A 20,262-nucleotide genomic window follows, 5' to 3' on the forward strand; every position below is an offset into this window, starting at 1 on the left:
ATAACTCATGTGAAAAATCAATAAAAAAAAAAGTTTAAGCAAATTATTGAGGAAAAATAAAGAAAGTAAATATGGCATTCATGCATAGATAACAAAATATTTTTATTTTATTATTCATGGAGACATCTCGGTCATTAACATATTATACATTCATATAATTGAAGCTTCGAATATAATTATAAATGGAATATATTTATGAAGAATTTATGAAACAATAATTAGCAATTAATCTATAATATTTACATTTATATTATATATATATATATATATATATATGTATATATGTAAGTATGTATGTATGGTATTTTATTGCCATAGTAACTATGGATGAGTTGAATGATTGAGTGCCCCAACCAGAGAGAGTAATAATAAGCTTACAAACATCGGTGCGACGCCAACACCGCGCTCGTTGTAATTATTGCCATTTGATCGCTTCTGTTCTCGATTCATTCCCTCTCACCCGGAGAGCGAAGACCCACCCTCCTCTTTCCTGATAGGAATCCACGAACAAGGACTAACAGGTGGACTGTCAGAGTAACCCCCAGCGCTGCAGCTGCGGCAGAGCAATCATCACCTGCTCCGTCTCCAGAGCTCTGATTTGATTAGCGGAAGCATCATCCTTCGATGAAGCCGGAGAGCCCTCGGCGTCTGGTTTGCTGAAAGGTTAATCTTTGCCCTCCCTTTTGACGGCCCGTAGAGTGAAAATACTTGCTTTGATCGGGTACTGCTTGTTGTGACGGTGTTTGACTTCGATCGTTTCGTTTTTCTCCCCCTGTTGAAATCGGAGACGAACCACGTAATGCTTGAAAGGAAGCAAAATGCCAACTTTTTCTTTCGTTGTATGTCTTTCTTTGGTCATCCTGTCCTCGTGAGCACTATAAATGAAACCCCCAAGGTCAAAGGTTTGATCTTTTGTTGATTTGCTGCTTCCAACTCTCGGTTTCCATGGTCGAACTGCGTTTCTGTGGAATCTCTTGATCTGTTCATAGTCAACGTCTTCTTTCCCTTACGGTCTTGTTCATCGAGCTCCTCCTGTCAAAATTCGCTCCTTTTTGCCCGGATTGGATACCGTAGCTGCTGAACTTCCCATTCTAAGGTGGAATTTGGGCATGTGATTGCAGGAGTTTGGTTGTATCGGAGGTGAAATGGCTGCTGTGTTGGTCCCTGGTGTTCTCCTCAAGCTCCTCCGGCACATGAACGCTGATGCGAAAGTTGGCGTTGAGCATTGCTCATCTGTCCTCCAGGTCGTCAGCATTGTCCCTGCTCTTGCCGGTGGAGAGCTGTATCCGAACCAGGGATTCTACCTCAGGGTGTCTGATTCCTCCCATGCTACCTTTGTCTCCTTACCTGATGAGCAAGTGGACCTCATCTTGAGTGATGAAATCCAACTAGGCCAATTCATCCATGTCGACCGCCTCGAGGCAGCCTCCCCTGTGCCAATTCTTAGAGGTGTCATGCCTCTCCCTGGTCGTCATCCTTTTGTTGGCAACCCTCAAGATCTTGTGGCCACTTGTTCCTCGGGGTTGCTTGGCAGCGAGAAATCAAAGGTGTCTCATGGCTGTAGTGGCAATGCAAATGATGATCTACTATCTGCAAAGGAGAAGAACAAGTCTGGGAAATTGGAGGACGTTTCCAAAGTTGTGGTGGTGGAAAAGAAGAAGTCGTCATTCAGTCGATCGAGCTCTTCCCTGTCAAAACAATTGACTAGTAGTGATGTGGAGAAGAAGGAAGTCCACCATGTGAGGTCAAGATCATTGAATCTGAGGTCAGTCCCTTCATCTCCATCGGACTGTTTCCCGTCACCTGTGTCCGAGAAGCTCCACTCTGAAGTTACGCAGCAGGCAAAGGTTAATGTGCCAGAGAAGACTTCACCTTCAAGGTTTGGATTGTTGGGGAGGGCAGCTTCTGTTTTAAAAGCAACCACAGCTGGTAGGAAATCATCTGCCGGGACTTTGATTGGAAATTTGGTTCCAGCTTTCAAGTCAGGATCAAAGGTTCTGAGGAAGAGCTGGGAAGAGAACATGGAGTTAAAGGATAGGGATAATTCTACTCCTAGGGCAACAAAGAAAGAGATCAAACCTGAAACCCGAAGCATTTCTGTAAGAAGCCGATACTTCAGATCTTCTTTATGCATGATAATTAGCAGCTGCTAGCTTTATGTAATTCATTTAGCTTCTTTATATCTATGTCAAAATCTAGGAGCAGCATTTTGCTGATAGTCTTGTTGATCCTTCTTATTCGATATTAGAATTCTTTGAAAACTTTTGAAATGAGAACATCATTCTTGGGTTCTTATTAGCATCTTCTATTTTTGCACTGTCAGATACAATTTCGATTGCACATTCATGATGTACCTTTTCATTTTGAAGTTCTATGTTATATGTCATTATGGAAATACTGATTTTTCACTAGTTTTTTTGTACTTAGGCTTGCCATGGAACTATTATCTTTAAGAGCAAGAATTTATGAGGATGCAAAGAAGTCATGGTTGCACATAGAATAGTAAATTGAGTAATAAAACAAATCAATGCAATGATGACATTAGAATAAATGGTTGATTATGTAGCATAATAACTGATTATGTCAATGCCAATTTCTATCCAATTATCAATCCACATAAGGAATATAAAAAAGATAATAAATAAAAGTAATTGCAACTATGCTGCAGTGTATCAGAAAATCTATAATTTTCCATTATGCCCTGCAGGCTCCCCGAAAAAACACACTCACAACTGAGAGGCTGTCACATAAAGAGGACAGCAAGGTTCAGACTACCGGAAAGAAAGGCAAAGTTGATGCTGATCTGGAAGATCATGATAAGTCGATTAAGCAACAGCCTGCTGTAAAGAAAACTTCAGTTTCCTCATGTAATCTAACCCCTGAAAGCTCATCTACATTTGTCCCCAGTAATGTTTCTTGGGCATCACTTCCATCTTCTCTAGCAAAACTTGGAAAGGTACTGTTTGTGTCATCATGTACAAGCATGCAGAAAAGCATCTCTTTCCATTTCTTTGTCCATCGATTCAATTATATTCTTCTATGTTAGCTCACGGTTAGGTTCTTTGATCAAACAAATATAATTTGACACATAAGTGTATCTAGATCTTTTATTGGCATCTTTTCTTTTTGTTCTTTGTTTTCTTTGTTAACTTTGTGGTACTCATTCTAGGAAGTACTGGAGTATCGAGATGCTGCACAACGAGCTGCTATTGAGGCCTTGCAGGAAGCTTCTGCTGCAGAGACCCTGATTCAGTGTATGAGGTACATGGCTTTCCATGAATATAGGGCATAATCTATCCTAGTATCTTGAACTCTATCGAACTTGCTTTTAGAATTGGTTTATGCTTTAATCACAGTAATTCAAATTAGTTCGCGACTCAATAAATTGTCGATCATTTGTTCGGCTTTCCAGTCATCTCTAATTTCAAATTTTGCTATATTCTTGGAGGTTAATGCCTACCCCTAAGAGATGTCCCATTGCAATTTGGGTTTCACATGGCATAACATGGCCTGTAAGCATATCATCTTAGATAGCATCTAATATTCTAAAAGGCAATCATGTAATGCAGGTGATTAATGTGCATAAATCTGTTACATAAAAGTAGGACAAATCAAGAACTCTGAAATAAAAAACTACACAATTAAAAAAAAAGTCAAGGTGATGATTATGGATTATTGTATAGACGTATGTGATTAACATACCATCGTTGACTATGTTTTATTCCATAAAATTAATATGAAATCATGAGCTGCATATGCAATGTAATCCTTTCTTTCAGAATCCTAGATTTATTAGAATCCATAAACTATTTATCTCTCTGCCCCAGAATTGTCATGCTTTTCTTTAATTGTTTGTCCTTTTTGAGCAGAAACTGTGAATATCTATTTGTTCTCGAGTTATTCAATGAACTGAATGGCAGAGAAGGGTGTCATGAACATGCTGCTATTTTACATTTTAAATACTAGTCAGAAGCTCAGATTTAACTAACTTTCATTAATGTAATTGAAGAGCAAAACAATATGTCATGATGTAGGCATAACTCACTAAAACCTTTCTTTTTTACAAAGAGAGACAGAAAATGATTACAAGTAATGCCCCCATCAATCGGAGCAATCCTGTTGAGTCCAGCAAAACTCATTTAAGACTACTATAGTTTGATATACATCAAGTAGAGTAGGTACTTTTTTATGCCAAATGATACCACTAATGCTGACAGTGCAATGTTCAAGAGAAAGATCCTTTTAGTTTGTAGAGAAGATGGAGAACACCTTTGATTGTTCTGAACAGTGGGCCTTCTTGACCAAACTTACTACTGTGTTGATCACAGTAAGATCCTGACTCTGACAAATCTCTGCATTATTGGACTGAGTACCTATGCTCTGACATTACTGCCTCTTGTTTCTTGTTTCTTTTTACTTGATAACAGTTTGAATCAAATTTGTTTAGCCACTCTGATTATAACATCACAAATCAATATTAGTGTATGTGGAGATACCATGTCAACTCTGAAGTTATTAGAAAAGTATTTACTATTTAGGAAGCTAAACTGCAAAGAATCAAAGGTAGATAAAAATGGTCACTTGATTCAAAAGTAATTAGAAAGCTACTAGCCAAGTTTAGTAGTTGGCTAAATGCAGTCTTTTGAGTAGTCAGAGAAGTCGAACATCCTAAAAGGCCTGTGGACATACATAACCAATACTAATTGAATTGCTAAAACTCATGTGAAGTAAATAGCACTACCATGCCTCTGGTGCTAATCTGGCACAAGAAATTTGCCCAAAGGCTTGTTGATGAGATTTTGTCATCATAAAGCTTCAAAAACCACAGAATTTTTCCTTTAACACTGTGTTGGATGACATTGAAGGGAGACACAAGAATGTGCTTCTTATGTCAGAATAAAATGTCAGTGACAGATCTCCAACCCATATTTACTTTTCTCTCTTTCTCTCCCTCTCTCTCTTAGTAGATGAAATGTTCATGAGATGCTCTCTTTAGAATCATAGCAATGCAATAACTTGCAACAAATGTTTCCAATTAATAAATCTTCAGTACAGGATTTGTAGTCTGATTTGAATTGTGTGGCAAATTTTGTGTACCAAATGTCAACTAATATGTAACTATTATGACATTTGGCATTTGGAACTTGATATCTAATACAAGTGAATATATGTATATTAGCAAGCAACCTCTACTTGCAGAGGAATCATAGATAACAACATTGAGAAAGTGAGATTAATCAAATCATAACCATTAATAACAAATGCTTCCCATTTTGGAATCATGTGATCCTTTTTATTTCAGAATATTTGTATTTATTATAATTCAAAAAAATATTTCTTTCCTCTCTTCTTTCATGGTTTAATTGTCTTACCTGTTTTGAGCAGCATGTACGCCGAGTTACGATCCTCCGCGGAGGATGATAACCCGCAACAGGCAGTGGAGCAGTTCTTCGCACTATTCGGTACCCTCACCCGCGCCGGCCTCGTCGCTGACTCCCTCTTCAAACTCGCTGTAACCTCACCGACCGACCCGCTGGGTGGTGACCCGACCATGGAGGAGGCTCTCCGCGTCTCCGGGGTCCACCGGAAGCTCGCCGCTGCTTGGATCCACACCGCCATCGCCACCGACCTCTCCGCGTTCTCCCTCTACGGCCCCGGCGCTTCTCCTTCGAAGCATCGGGGGACAACGGTCTCGGTGGTCCTCGAAGCCCCGCGCAAACCCGCATCCCCTTTAAAGCCCACGTCTTCCTCCACTTCGTCCGCCCCCACCGCCGTTTCTCAGATCAAGCAGCGCTCCTCGGCTTCGATCCAGAAGCCCCGGGCGCCTCCGCCGCTCCCCCCGCCGCGAGAGTGGGTGAGCGGGCAAGGCGTGGCGGAGGTGGCGGCGGTCGGGCGAGCGCTGAGGCGGGAGGTGAGGGGGTGGTTCCTAGGGTTCGTGGAGCGGTTCTTGGACGCCGACGCGGCGGCCGCGGACGGGCCACGCGACCGCGACCTGGTGGCGGGGACGCTGTCGCAGCTGAAGAGGGTGAACGACTGGCTAGACGGCGTCGGGGAGAGGGGCGGCGACGGGATGGCGGAGGACGGCGGCGTTCCACCGGAGACGATCGAGCGGTTGAGGAGGAAGATCTTCGACTACCTCATCGCGCACGTCGAGTCGGCCGCCGTGGCGCTGGGCGGTGGCCGACATGGCGTGCCGGCGTCGTCGTCATCGCGCACCTCGTCCGTGCACGAATCACGGAGCGCGAACAGGTAGTAAATTGCAACGGGTCACGTGGAGCGATGCTAAGCAATCTTAATTCGTCTTTGGTGTCTGAAGGCCGTCAGCTGATACAATCACTGGAGGGCAAGTGGCCGTCCACAATATGAAGATATGTATATTTTGTTGCTCAATATCCTATTTATTTTCCACCCCAAAAAATATATTAGATATTATTAACACTCTTCCGACATCCACCTGTATAGCTCACAAATAAGATTGGTTTTTTGAGAGAGTTGATGATGACAAAAAAATGTATCTGAATGAACGAATTGTAGCCAAAGATTCTGATCATATTAAATATTATTATTATTATGCTCGTGTCTTCCTATGTTAGTCTATAATTATGTATATGCTGAAATAAATAAAACCGTATTTAAAGTTCGATCCGCAACGGGTGACCCTATTGGTCGGCACACGGTGAGGTATCTCAAAAGCCACGTTGCCCCACCCAATTGGTCCGCGAGATCGTCGCTTTCGCGGGGGCATCGAGCGCCCTGGTCCGTCGGATCGGAATCCAAAAGTCATTCTCACGCCATCCTTCACCCACTCGCCAAATCTCCCACGATTCTCCCGGAGAGATCGGACACCTGTCGTCCGATCCCGATCGAACCGTCGAAACTAAGATATTCCCATTCGTCGAACAATGACCCAGACATCCAACCATCCGGCCGGGTGATCACCATCCGTCCGATCGATCGGGTGATCACCGTGATGAACGACTGAGATCATCTGGGGACACCTGGTCCCCTCGTAATTATGCTGAATTGTGACAGTATAAATAAATATCACGTTGGCTACCAATTACAACAACGACATTTACATCTCACTAATCGCTCTCGCTCTCGCTCTCGCCCGCGCCCGCTGTTACAGGTTGGGGCTCTCTGCCGATCAAATCTCTCCTCCTCCTTCCCAGTTCCGATCCAATCTGGGCAATCTCTCTCTCTCTCTCTCTCTCGGTACTTTAGGTAGATTGTGATCTACAAACTAAATATTGTGTTTCTTCTTTTAATATCGAGTGCCGGCCCTTGCTTGTGGAATGATGTTTCTTGATCTTCTGGTTGAGCGTCATTAACCGGCGATTCATCACGGTTTCAGAAGACATTGGCTTGTTCCTATGATCTTTTTTATTTGAGTACTGTCCGCAGTAGGTGGGAGAGGTTTTGCTCTTCTTAGATTTGGGGTTCAAACGAGTTCTTTAGACGGTAATAAAGTGGTTCTTCTGGTGTATTATTTGGTTGAAGGATCTTTTTGTCTCTTGTTCGCAATTGATGTAACGGTTTAGAGGAAATTTTGAGTTATCCATCTTTAAATCCTTGTGAGAACGTTGGTTTCGATTTTATGTATGATTTGATTAATGCGATGTTGTTAAAGTTACCCCGTTGATCCTATTCACGATTTTGTAATTTTAATCGAATTTGACATTGCAGTTAGAACAAGAGATCAGAGTTCTGATGTGATCTTTAAGGATTTACATAGATCTCTTATAATCTTCAAGTATATGGAATAACATTGTAGAGATGCATGTTGATTACATTTTCTTTCGGCATGAATCAAATAATAATTTCATTTGAAACTGCCTCTGAAAAGGTAACGTATGTATTGGCACATTGTATTCATCACTTCCCTTGCATGGTAATAATTCCTTGATTTTCTTTTTGTGATTTTAAAAGTTGTGGCATAGTATCAAGTCTGGTTTACAATCCAAACAGATGGAAACAAAGAAGAAAAAGCCAAAAGAAAAAAAAAAAAAAGAGAACGATTACATATAATTTTATGTCTGTCATTTTACTAGGTTACCTACACCGATAAGAGCATTAAGAGTGAGAAAATCTAAGATGTGCTGCAACTCCAAATTTTCAATCAGTCTTTATTCACTTTTTTCAGATTTTTTTAATAGCAATTGAATGGTGATGATGCCACTCTAATCCTAGTGTTTTAACGAATTGGGTTTTGTTCCACAAGTCCCCATGAGTAGCAGTTGACTGAGCAAAATTACCATAATATTAATTGGCGTTGAATTTTCCAATGCTTTAGAATATTTCTCTGGTATATGGTTATGGAACTTGTGATATGTCAGTCAAAGTTTATTATAAAACCATGCGACCTTTATTATTTTTAAATTTTCTTTTCTTTTCTAGCCTATTAAATTTAGTCTAATACAACAATTGAGCCAAAATTTTCAACCTAATTTGTAAAGCTTCAACCTGACCAGGTTGACCGAATCAAGATGTCTGAGAATGGTAACATGAAAAGAATGAAGGATCCACTATTGAGCGATCCACATTCCAGGGCAGATGACCTTTTGGTATGTTTTGGTTTTTTAAATATAGTTAATATTTTGGTTGTTGATTACAGAGTATTTGAATGTTTTTTCAATATCAACAGTTGTCTTGCTACTATTCATTTTATCTCTCAACATCATGCTATCCACTGTTATCGTTGATATTAACTTGACTTGGGATTATCTTATCCTTTAGGTAAACCATGATAATGGACAACCTCCCTCGTTAACATGGCAGAGGAAAGTAAATGACAAGGGCCACCAATTGTCTGAATTCACTCTAACCATGCGAGAGAAGCTAAAACTGGTATTGCTGTTGCTGAATCTTCTTCTTTTTTAATGGTACGGCTAATCATGATTCAGTGGAAATAAGATATTTCACAAGTAATTTGAAGAGGTTTGGTTATGATATTGGGTTCTGAACTAGGAACTTGTTCCCATTGCCAAGTTTTTGTTGTTTAGGTCATAGACTGGAAACCTAACAATTTAGATGTGCTGAGTGGACAAAATGGGGCATGACATTTTAATTTTAGTCGAAATTATTACAAATTATCATTTTGTCTTTCTGAATCTTGATGCCTGTTTTAACTGATGAAACATTATATTTCCTTTTCTTCTGTTAAGTTGTCCATTTAGTTCTAAGTAGCACCATAGTCCACAGACAAGTATGAGTTTCTGCCATTTGTGTCCTTTTAAGTTAAATGTTCACATTCAAAGTACATATTGTTTAGGAAAAGAAGCTTTAATATGTGTGGGTAAGGATCTTAGTTTAGATTTATATAGAGCAAAAATATCCTTTTGTTGCTTGTTTCTGTGATAAACGACAAAGCAGAAAGTGTATCTTAAGGAAACTGTATAGAGTATCTAAAGATTCCGAAAAAAAAGATGATCTTGAAAAGAACACTAATCAAATGCAAGCTTAGTTATGCTTTTTAATGGAGTGCAGAAAATAATTAACGATAATGGTGAAAGAAAACATTGTATACAATGTCCAGTTAAAGATTTGGAATAAATCAGTGTAGCTGTTATAATTAAATTAGGTTTAGCTATGACATTGAAGGTTGTGATGGGAGGAAAAGTTTCAATTAAACATGAATATAGTTAACCATAGAAAGAATGAAGAAAAATTTACCCCCTTGCAGGTGGACCTTTAGTGGAAGCTTGATTGTCACAAATTAAAGCCAATGTCAATACGCCTTCACAGTTCATACTATCTATTATCAGTTGAGACATGACAGCACGAGAGAAGGAAAAAAGTGCATGGAGGACTTTCTTAACCATAATGATATCATATATATGCTATTTTTGTGCAGAAGAAATGGCACATAAACATGTATGTTTGATAAGATTTTTACTAACCAAAACATGAGGTTGCTGATCAGTGATTTTACCAAGTTAGTTGTGTCTGTCACTACTTTAACTTTAATATTGTCTTTGCTTTGACAGCATCCATTTCACAGTTCCTATTTAGATGTTTCACTTTATGTTGGGTAACAAATTGAGATGTTTCGCTGGATAATGCCTTTCCTGCTAGGTGAAACTCCTAACAGCTTTCGATCACATATTACGATTCTACTTGTTGTATCATATAATACAAGAAAGCTTGAAGTTCATTTACAATTTCATCTCGTTAGCTACATCTGAAGCGTTTAAAGCTTTGAATTCATATCTCAGAAGTTGAATATTTCTTATTTGACTCTCTATACAGTAATAAACAAAATATTTGTTATTTTTGTGGCAACAAATATCCAATTAAAATTCTGCTTAAATGAAGTATTTTTCTAATGAAGTTTGTCATTTTGATGGTCCTATTTGATCTTAGTTTCACTTTGGATGGACTTTACTGCTTTTGCATTACTTATATCATCTAGTTACCAGGAATTTGGTAGGCCACTTGTTTTCATGCTCCTATGATTACATGCAAAACTCTGTCTCTTGATGTCAGATTCAGCAGTATCTTTTCTTTTCTGGACTATCACTTAGAAACATGCAAATAACTCTGATGTTTTTGGGCCATTATTCATTATGACAGATTAGCCATGCAGGTTCACAGAAACTTGTTCTCTTGTCAGATTACTTGTTATATGGTTTATGCAGGCTCCACTGGGTATTCGACTTGGAAGACAAATTGTTGAAGACATTGCAAGAGGACAGGTGAATAATATGATTACATTTGTTCCATGCAAATTTATATCATACCATCGTTTCAACATTGTTGTCTTTTAGCATAATTTTTGGGAATGATATTTGGCTTTAGGTTGCGGTGATTGACCCTCTGAAGAAGCACATTGGTATGTCCTGCCAGGGTGTTCCTCTTGGTGGCATTGGGTACTTCTCTATTTTGCAGGTTAACATGCTTTTATGAGGAACAGTTTGTTTCTAAAATGTTATGGAAATTTCTTGGATCTTTCATGCAATTTGGACTCTATATTCTAACTTTGCTAATGCAGGGTTAGTACAACCTATAGGTAAACCTTAAAACACTAACAATGAGATTGAATGCAATGACTCTTCCAACTAATTATGCTACAAGAGATTATGCAATATATTTAAGATAGGAATATATGAGAACAACTGAAGTAAATAAATGGTAAAACTGAATATAACACTACTAATTTACTCAAGGTCTCAAGTGCGATTCCAGGCAATAATAGTATTATAGATAAGCAAGCTAGAAATGTACCTATCAGTATCTTATTTCATTTGAAGTCACATAAATATAACATTCTACCAATACTTGAAGCCAAGGTTTAGAAAATCTAGGTCTGATATAGATACTAGTCAGTGGCCGAATCAGTATGGTTTGGGTACAGATTGACATACTAACAGTCAAGCTGATACTGCTCAGATCAGAGAGAAGAGGGAGAGAAGAGTGGAGGAGGCGTTGGAGGATGAAGAGGCATGCTGGTAGAAAAAGGAGGAAATAGTGATGACCTGGATGAGGAGACTGCAGCAACATGGCAGGGAAGAGGAGGCAACAGCAGAGAAGGGGAGAAAGAGAGAGCATGTGAGAGAAAGCAAATGTGACAGAGAGATGACTACAGGTACCAATAGTAGGCATACTGTCTGGTACAATTTGGTACCAGGTGGCTTATCGCCTGGTAAGCTTACTAGGCAGTATAATCCACAATGCACTGAACTGGCACAAAAGTGCTCGGTTCATATTTTGGTTGACTGTTGAACTGATAAGTATTGGTCCATACCCACTGTTACAGACAGTATTTTAAACCTTGCTTAGAGTAGCTTGTTGTTTCGAGGTAAATGGAGTTTCATTTGATGTTAGGAAGCAAAGAATGGATTAACTTTATAGAATGGTTATCATGGCAGGTTGTGGTGTTTGGTTGTTCATTTAATAACAACATCATCAAGTCTATGTGTTTATCATTTTTCTCCAGTTATGCTGGGCAGTGCATTTAGCACTTGTTATAAAGCTAGCACTAAAGTCCGATTAGATACCAATTGATAACAATATTTGGTAGTTTCAAATAATGGCCAAACTAGTATATACCAGTCAATATTTACTGGCTTGACCAAGGACTGGTACAGAACCATATAGTTGGATAATATAGGCTGTTTACTGCTTGGTATACTATTGAATATTAACACCTTGCTTTGTACTACTTTAGTGCATAAGACCTTTTTGTTCTTCAAGTTAATTCTATTCCATTCTATAAGAGCTGGTTTTAACTCTTAACTCATTTCAAATATCTTCTAGCTATTTTATGCTAATCTATTTTCAGATGAGAGAGAATGTCCACTTCTGCATCAGTAGTTGCTAATAAGCTGATTTGTTTCCTTCTCTGGATTTTTTGGCATTTAGTGTAGGAAGTATTGGAAGAAGCTACAGAGGTGATTTTCAACGATGGCAATTGTTCCCTGGAGTTTGTGAAGACAAATCTGTACTAGCAAATCAATTTTCTGTAAGTCACATTTATATGTTAAGCTTGTTTCAAATATGATGTTGGTAAAGAGATGTGTGATAAGTGTTATTTATTTTTCTCCATATATTTCTACATATTTTAATGTGTTTTTTAGTTCATGTTATTTATCCTCAATTGGAACTATTATTTATGGTTCATGAATGTAAACCCTACTCTATCTTTTCTACTAAACCCTTGCATCTATCTTGACATCCTCATCTCAGTGATTGTTTTCTACAATGTGTATGAAACATGAAATTAGATTGTTAACTTTTGCATGATCACCATCAGATTGTTTCCCTATAAAATGAATGTTCATTTGATGTTTTAAATACACGAAAGAGCAAAGTAGTTTTCCACAGTTATGCATTTCAACTAATTGCTTGGTAATAATGTTGTGGCATCCAACACTAAAATTGCACATCTTCTAAAGAACCAAGTGAAGGGTGTTCACTTTCCCTGAAATGAAGTATTGATGAATATCCATAAATACCAGCATCACAGTTTAGAACCTTATCTCATCCAATGTCTATCTTGGTAGGTTTTTATCTCACGCTCGGATGGTAAGAAGTACTCAACTGTTCTGTCTCCTAGGAACCCAGAATTGATCAAGTAAGCAGTTACGTTCTTTTTTGGCTTTCCCTTGTATCCTTGAGTAACAAAAAAAATTAATATTTAAGAATTTATTAACTTAGATATCTATCTTTCTTTTGGGTTCACATTGTTCAGAAAGCTTAAAACCATTTGAAGTTCTTGATATGCAGACAAAATTCCATTTCAGGAGTTGGATCTTGGGATTGGAACCTGGATGGTAAGAATACTACCTATCATGCTCTGTATCCAAGGGCCTGGACTATCTATGACGGTAATCACCATTACCTGATATGGATTTTGAAAATGTTTTATGATCATTGTATGTGGTTCATTTTTGCTCTGTCTTTGTATTTGCCAATGCAGGAGAACCTGATCCAGATCTTAAAATAGTTTGCTGCCAAATTTCACCATTTATACCTCACAATTACAAAGAGAGCAGCTACCCTGTTGCAGTGTTCACATTCACAGTAAAAAAGAAAAACAAATTGATAACTTATGTCATGGCAAATAACTATATATTGTTTTAAGCTGTTGTTTTATGATATTTCCAGCTGACCAATCTGGCAAAGATTGCTGCTGAAGTAACATTGCTTTTCACATGGGCTGTAAGAAAAAAATACTTTTCTGATTTATTTGCATCATTATTTTACAAATCTATCAAGATTTTATGCTTGTACTATTGGTCATTGATGTTCTTTTAATTAATTTTATTTATGCATTTTAATCATTTAATATAACCTAAATGGAGAAAAATGGCCATTTAGTTACTTTCTTTGATTTCTGCAGAATTCTGTGGGTGGAACCTCTGAGTTTTCTGGATATCACTCTAATTCAAAAATGGTGTAAGAGTATAATACACTAACCAGCTCATTCATAAAATTCATTCAGCTTTTTTCTATTCAGCAGATGTTCTATTTGTACCTTATTAAATATGTAAGATATGGTGTTTAACATGTATTCTTGTTGCAGAGAGAAAGATGGTGTTCGTGGAGTACTTTTACATCATAGGTATTTTTTAATATGAAAATTGAGACCCTGAACAGAATATCATGAATGATAACATTGGGTTGTTGAGCTGGTGGTAATATCCTTTTATTGTAGATCCTACTTATTCTGGGGTATTATATATGTGGATACAGGACCGATGATGGTCTACCTCCAGTAACGTTTGCCATAGCAGCAGAAGAAACAGCTGATGTCCATGTCTCTGAATGTCCTTGCTTCATGATAAGTGGAGATTCTGATGCATTTACAGCTAAGGACATGTGGTCTGCAATCAAAGAGGTTTGTGATATTAATTGACATTTAATCTCATTATGCTGAAACCATCCCACAATTCCCAATTCTAAATTGGTCACCTGAATTTAGTTGCTTGCATAGCATGTTGGCTGATGTTTTGCAATTTTTTTCATAAGATGTGGCAGTAATGCTTTATTGCAGGTTTTGTTTGGTAGTCTAAAATAAAGAAGTTACAATCCAGTACATCAAGGATCTGCTTTTTGGTGTTTTATGCCATTCTGGTTGATGGACCAATCAATATGGTCCATTGGTGTGAAAATATCTTTGAGCCTCCTTTCTAGGTCCTCATCTAAGTTGGAGGATTATACATCAGTCAACGGTTGCTTGGCGGTAGATTCCTTGGTCAGCTTATGCTGGAATTCATGAGGGCCAATCCTCAAGAAGGAAAACAATTTGAGTAGCTGACATTTTGAGAGAACCCTTAAAAGCTCAATCAAATTAGCCTGAGCCGTGAACACTAAACAGGAACAGATAACCATTAGTTTCAACTAGTCATGTTTTCTTTTTTAGTTTCACTTGGGGGTATGAAAGGCAATGGCTTTAAATGTGTGCCAGGCAGGACAGTCTAATTTTGTGTTGCATGTCAATCTGCACGTGGTTCATACAATATCATATTGGTTGTTGGAACCAGGGATTGTAACTTTGTTGATGCTTGCATGAATATAAGACTTACTAGCAAAAGTGTTCATTGTTGTGTGGTGTCAATTCTTGGAATTGTTTGGTATCCATCTGATTATGTGGCGCAGAATGTTAAGATCCTCGACAGTTCATACACAAGGGGATTTTACACTGTGATGGCTAGGTTTTCATCATGCTATGGCCTCGACTATGATTTAGCAGAGAACTGAAATGCTACAAAAAAAAATGCCATCCATCTTGGCATTTATGATACCAATGTAGGCATTTAAGAAGGTATCCATGTAGACTATCATATGAATCAGATTTGACATTTAATCTCTGCTATTGATTTAGGTTCCTTCATTTCTCTTTTACTTCCTGTCATTCAGAACACATCTATTAAGTCTTTGAGCTATAGCATCAATTATCTAGAAAGAAGTTCATGAAGAGTTTATTAGTACAGAATCCTCTATCATATGAACTAACTGTTTTTCTTTCTTTATTATCATAATTCTTACATTGCCATTTTGTTGAACATCTTACACCAAACAGCATGGATCTTTTGACCACCTTGATGCTCATGAAATTTCCTTTCGTTCTGAACCTGGATCATCAATTGGAGCAGCTGTTGCAGCTTCTGTGGCACTTGCTTCACAAACGACCCGTACTGTGACATTTTCTTTAGCGTGGGCTTGCCCTGAAGTAAAGTTTCCTAGTGGCAAGATTTATCACAGGTAAGCAAGCTACGATCCAATTGCATGAGTTTTAAGAGCACAAGTAATTCTGTTGTTTATGATGAATTGAGTTGTGATGACAGGCGCTATACAAAATTTTATGGAATTGATTGTGATGCAGCAGCAAATCTTGTGCATGATGCCATTATTGGTATGATATTTGGCTCAGTTTGTTACATGTCTTTGGGTTGATTTTTCTTCTGATGGACCAATATATATTTATTAGCTTCTGCTCCTAAATTAATTCACAGCTTTTGCTCCAGCCTTCATAGCTTTTGCTCCTAAATTAGTTCACATCTAAATCTTTCTCCTTCATTCTAACTTCAATAGAGCATGGTTCCTGGGAGACACAGATTGAGGAATGGCAAAATCCTATTTTGCAGGATAAGAGGTTCCCCGCTTGGTATGTTCTAGATACCATACCAAATACAATAAAAAATTAATGCTTCAAAATGGTTTTGACATTTATTAAAGTTTCATTTCAGGTATGCTGTCACATTATTTAATGAACTATATTATTTTAATGCTGGAGGAACTATTTGGACAGGTGATTTTCCATTTGTACCATACTTGACAAACAATATTTTCTTGTAACTAATAGTTCATCATGTCCTACCACAGATGGGTCACCACCAATTCAGAGTTTAGCAACTATTGAGGAAAGAAAGTTCTCCCTTGATATGTCGAATGGAGATTTTGACAACTTGACTGAGGTCATAACAAGAAAGAACACTGCAGTCAATCTCCTTGATAGAATGGCATCAATACTTGAAAAGTTGCATGCGCCCATTGCATCTAACTCGGCTATAGGGACATCACTACTTCAAGGAGAAGAAAACATTGGCCGGTTTCTCTATCTTGAAGGGATTGAGTACTATATGTGGAATACCTATGATGTCCATTTTTATTCATCCTTTTCCCTGATCATGCTGTTTCCAAAACTTGAACTGAGCATTCAACGAGACTTCGCTGCTGCAGTAATGATGCATGATCCTGAGAAGGTCAAAACTCTGCACGATGGCAAGTGCTCTGCAAGAAAAGTTCTTGGGGCTGTTCCTCATGATCTTGGGCTTTATGACCCATGGTTTAAAGTTAATGCTTACAACCTTTACAACACAGATAGATGGAAGGACTTGAACCCTAAATTCGTACTTCAAGTTTGGAGAGACACGGTAGCCACCGGTGATAAGTCCTTTGCAAAAGCTGTTTGGCCTTCGGTGTACATGGCCATGTCGTACATGGATCAGTTTGACAAGGATAAAGATGGAATGATTGAAAATGAAGGCTTTCCTGATCAAACCTACGATGTCTGGTCAGCTACCGGTGTTAGCTCATATAGTGGAGGACTCTGGGTGGCTGCTCTGCAAGCTGCTTCGGCTATGGCGCGTGAAGTTGGTGACAGAGCCTCTGAAGAACTTTTCTGGGACAAGTATCTGAAAGCAAAATCTGTTTATTACAAGTTGTGGAATGGTTCTTACTTCAATTATGACAATTCTGGTAGCAAGACAAGCTCATCTATTCAGGCTGATCAATTAGCTGGACATTGGTAAGTACATAAAGAAAAAAGTGATTTGTTTTAGTTCAAAATATTCATTTAATTGGATTTTGCTACCTGTTGGATGTTTCATACATACACAATCTATTTGTCTCAGAAGGTTTACATCACAAAGGTAATTTTGTAGAACAAAATATAATTTCTTTTATACTTCAATTTTATTTATATGATATATGTTGTGTTGTTCTTCTGTCAGCATCCAAGTTGATTTTTTCCCTGTAGCCTAATAACGTGCATCCATTCATATGTAACAATATTTGTTGGTTTTATCTCATTTACTTCTCTTACCTTACTGTATTTGTGATGTTTGACTCTCAGCTCTACTGTTGGGTAAGGCCACTTTTTTCATCCCCTTTTTGTGAGAGTTCAATTATTCGAATACTTGACTATATTTCAGGTATGCTAGAGCTTGTGGTCTTACGCCAATTGTTGATAAGGAGAAAGCAAAAAGTACATTTCAGAAAATCTTTTGCTTTAATGTCTTAAAATTCAAGGATGGAAAGAGAGGAGCAGTTAATGGGATGAGACCAGATGGTACTATTGATATGTCTTCCATGCAGTCAAGAGAGATATGGCCTGGTGTAACATATTCAGTTGCTGCCGCAATGATTCAAGAAGGCATGTTGGAAGAAGCATTTAGAACTGCACAAGGGATATATGAAGCTGCCTGGTCTCAAGAAGGATTGGGGTTAGTATCTATCCCTATGTAATTCCAACACTGTGAAACATCAGTCAATGTTCTTTATCCAAGGTTAACCATCATGTAGGGTACTTCCTCTCTACACACCATGAACATAGCTAATTACATGGTCCTACTAGTGGCATGTTCACTATTGACCTTTTGTGTCATTCCTTTGCATTTCTACATGTGCATTCCTGGGCCCTTTTTACCCTTTTTTGGTGCCATAAGCTTGCATATCAGTTTTATAAATTCTTTATATCAGAAAATATTATTCCACCTTAGCACCTTCAAATTCCAGGTGTCTATAGATTCTATTTTATCTTTGCACCTTTTAATTTTATTCTATCTGGCCCTTTTTTTTTAGGCAAAGCAGCTAACTTGTCTGGCCAACTATTTCTTCCCATTTTATAAACCTGTTGCGAATTATTTATGGCAAATAGTCTGTGCATCAAAGTAGGACAGAGATTAAGTTATGACCAAATTTATTAGGACTAATTATAGTTTATACACCAATGGTTTGCCCAGCTTCAACCTATGCAGTTATGGTTTAAAGCACATAATACATATAAACTCACCTATGTTTTACACCACTGGATAATTAGCTCTTGCTGTAACCTACTAGGCAATAAACTTAATGTGTTTTGACATGATATTGATGTTACACTTGCATCACAATGACATGATAATGTAGTGTCCATATGATGCATAGATAAATGTGGGACTCATGGGACTCTACAATATGCAGATCAGCAATGACATGGTGCAAATGTGGCATTCACATGCTATCACTAGACCCTTGTTTTTAATTGTGCTGATGTGTTGTTGATAGAACTCGGTCCAGTATAACAAAACTAGCATAGTAGTGGTGTATCACATGATAACCCAATCGGTAGCCACAAAAAAAAAAAGTACAAACTGTTACCCCGACTATATGATCCAGTATTGGTCCTATTTTAGACAGAAAATACCTATTAATATGCCCCATGCCGACCACAAGTGTTGGAAACCATGTTTCAGATGTACGGGCACTTCATGTTTCGGAAGGCGAGTACTATAAGGAATGAATTCACAAGAGTTATTGACAATAATGAACCCCTAATTTGAATTATTTTCAGAAAGATTCTACTCAAATGGTTAGGATGACTATTAGTATTTATATTGTGGATGACAATACCATTGGGTCAGGTCTAGGGTGGTGTGATTAGAACTTGGATTATATATGTCTTGTAACAACAACAAGCCTTAATGTCCCAATTAATTTGTGTTCGACTAATGGATCTTTTCTAGTCATTGATTTCTGTACAAGGCATGTTTCTAGTCAAATCAAAAAACATTCTGATATTTTTTTATTGATATTATTTATAGTGTTCTGCCATGCCATAATAGTTCCCGAGATTCAGGATTTAACATAAATATCTTTACTCTTGCCCACTATGTTTTAAAGTAGAGAGGTTCTTTTTGAATGTACCCATCCTTATAAAGTTTGTTGACATCTTATTGAGTTAATTTGGATGACAGGTATTCATTTCAGACACCTGAAGCTTGGAATAACAACGACCAGTATCGGTCGCTTTGCTACATGCGCCCTCTAGCAATATGGGCGATGCAGTGGGCTTTGTCACCACCGGTGCTCCACAAAGAACCTGAAACAGCATTACAAGGAGAGGCTCATCTAAATCACCATGCCTCGTACTCAAGAGTTGCTAAACTGCTTAAACTGCCGGAAGAAGAAACTTCTAAAAGCATTCTCCGAGTCATCTGTGAAATCACCTGCAGTCGGCTTAGATCATGATTCGGGTTTGAGAAGCCCTCAACTCCTTGGTTACGTGCAAGCCTTTTATCATTCATCAAAACTGCTGAGCTGGGGCAGAAGGTTGTGTGTCTGCATTGGCACACACGGCATACAAACTACAGCAATTTTTAGCTTTCAGCTCTACATTTGGCCCCATCGATCTATCAGAATGAAATTAAAAGTGTACTTCAAACCCTTTTGTGTACATGTGAATTGTGTACTCGAAATGAAAATATGGCAATCTCCGAGATGAAATGGTGCACTCCAAATCCGGACACATTACGCGTAAACAAACTTTACGAGAGTATATTTTGTATCTCGATGTCATCATTACCGTAAAAGAGTTGCCTCATTTCAGAGAAATCAAGGGATTTTATTTTCTATAATGTCATTTGTGGGTTGTAACAGTGTTAAACAACATAGGCAAATCTCGAGCAACTGACAGTATGATGACTTTTGCGGAGGGTGATCAAACCTAATATCATCTAACATTATGACGGTGACGCAATTCACAGGAGCGAATAAAAT

The 20,262-nt window shown here is 38.2% G+C and overlaps 2 protein-coding genes and 1 long non-coding RNA gene across 5 annotated transcripts; 2 read left to right on the plus strand and 1 right to left on the minus strand.

The window, feature by feature from the left end:
• Positions 1–281: 281 nt before the first annotated feature.
• LOC135650135 (uncharacterized) lies at positions 282–5,511 on the minus strand. Its single transcript, XR_010501466.1, has 3 exons — positions 5,373–5,511; positions 1,873–2,008; positions 282–1,803 (listed from the first exon to the last, which is right to left on the minus strand). It is a non-coding gene; the product is annotated as an uncharacterized LOC135650135 (long non-coding RNA).
• LOC135650134 (uncharacterized) lies at positions 1,146–6,571 on the plus strand. The gene is made up of 4 exons (XM_065169297.1): positions 1,146–2,099; positions 2,708–2,956; positions 3,170–3,261; positions 5,386–6,571. Exons 1-4 carry the CDS (start codon positions 1,146–1,148, stop codon positions 6,251–6,253), a joined length of 2,163 nt encoding a protein of 720 aa, XP_065025369.1. The 3' UTR covers positions 6,254–6,571.
• A 429-nt stretch (positions 6,572–7,000) lies between these two features.
• Positions 7,001–20,011, plus strand: LOC103997471 (uncharacterized). Of its 3 annotated transcripts, none has more exons than XM_065168306.1 (20): positions 7,001–7,129; positions 8,472–8,564; positions 8,737–8,847; positions 10,638–10,694; positions 10,798–10,868; positions 12,361–12,460; positions 13,002–13,072; positions 13,225–13,325; positions 13,418–13,521; positions 13,606–13,659; positions 13,841–13,896; positions 14,024–14,062; positions 14,194–14,338; positions 15,524–15,705; positions 15,789–15,856; positions 16,036–16,108; positions 16,191–16,252; positions 16,327–17,251; positions 17,658–17,948; positions 19,461–20,011. In XM_065168306.1, the coding sequence occupies exons 1-20, from the start codon at positions 7,016–7,018 to the stop codon at positions 19,732–19,734; spliced, it is 2,991 nt and encodes a 996-aa protein (XP_065024378.1). In that variant the 5' UTR covers positions 7,001–7,015; the 3' UTR covers positions 19,735–20,011. The 3 variants fall into 3 exon arrangements, with proteins under 3 accessions (XP_065024378.1, XP_065024379.1, XP_065024380.1); XM_065168307.1 differs by having other exon boundaries at positions 7,084–7,224; XM_065168308.1 differs by lacking the exon at positions 7,001–7,129 and adding an exon at positions 7,292–7,461.
• The last annotated feature ends 251 nt before the right edge of the window (positions 20,012–20,262 follow it).

The sequence above is a fragment of the Musa acuminata genome, chromosome BXJ3-9 (genome assembly GCF_036884655.1).
Source record: "Musa acuminata AAA Group cultivar baxijiao chromosome BXJ3-9, Cavendish_Baxijiao_AAA, whole genome shotgun sequence".
Classification (NCBI taxonomy): Eukaryota; Viridiplantae; Streptophyta; class Magnoliopsida; order Zingiberales; family Musaceae; genus Musa; species Musa acuminata.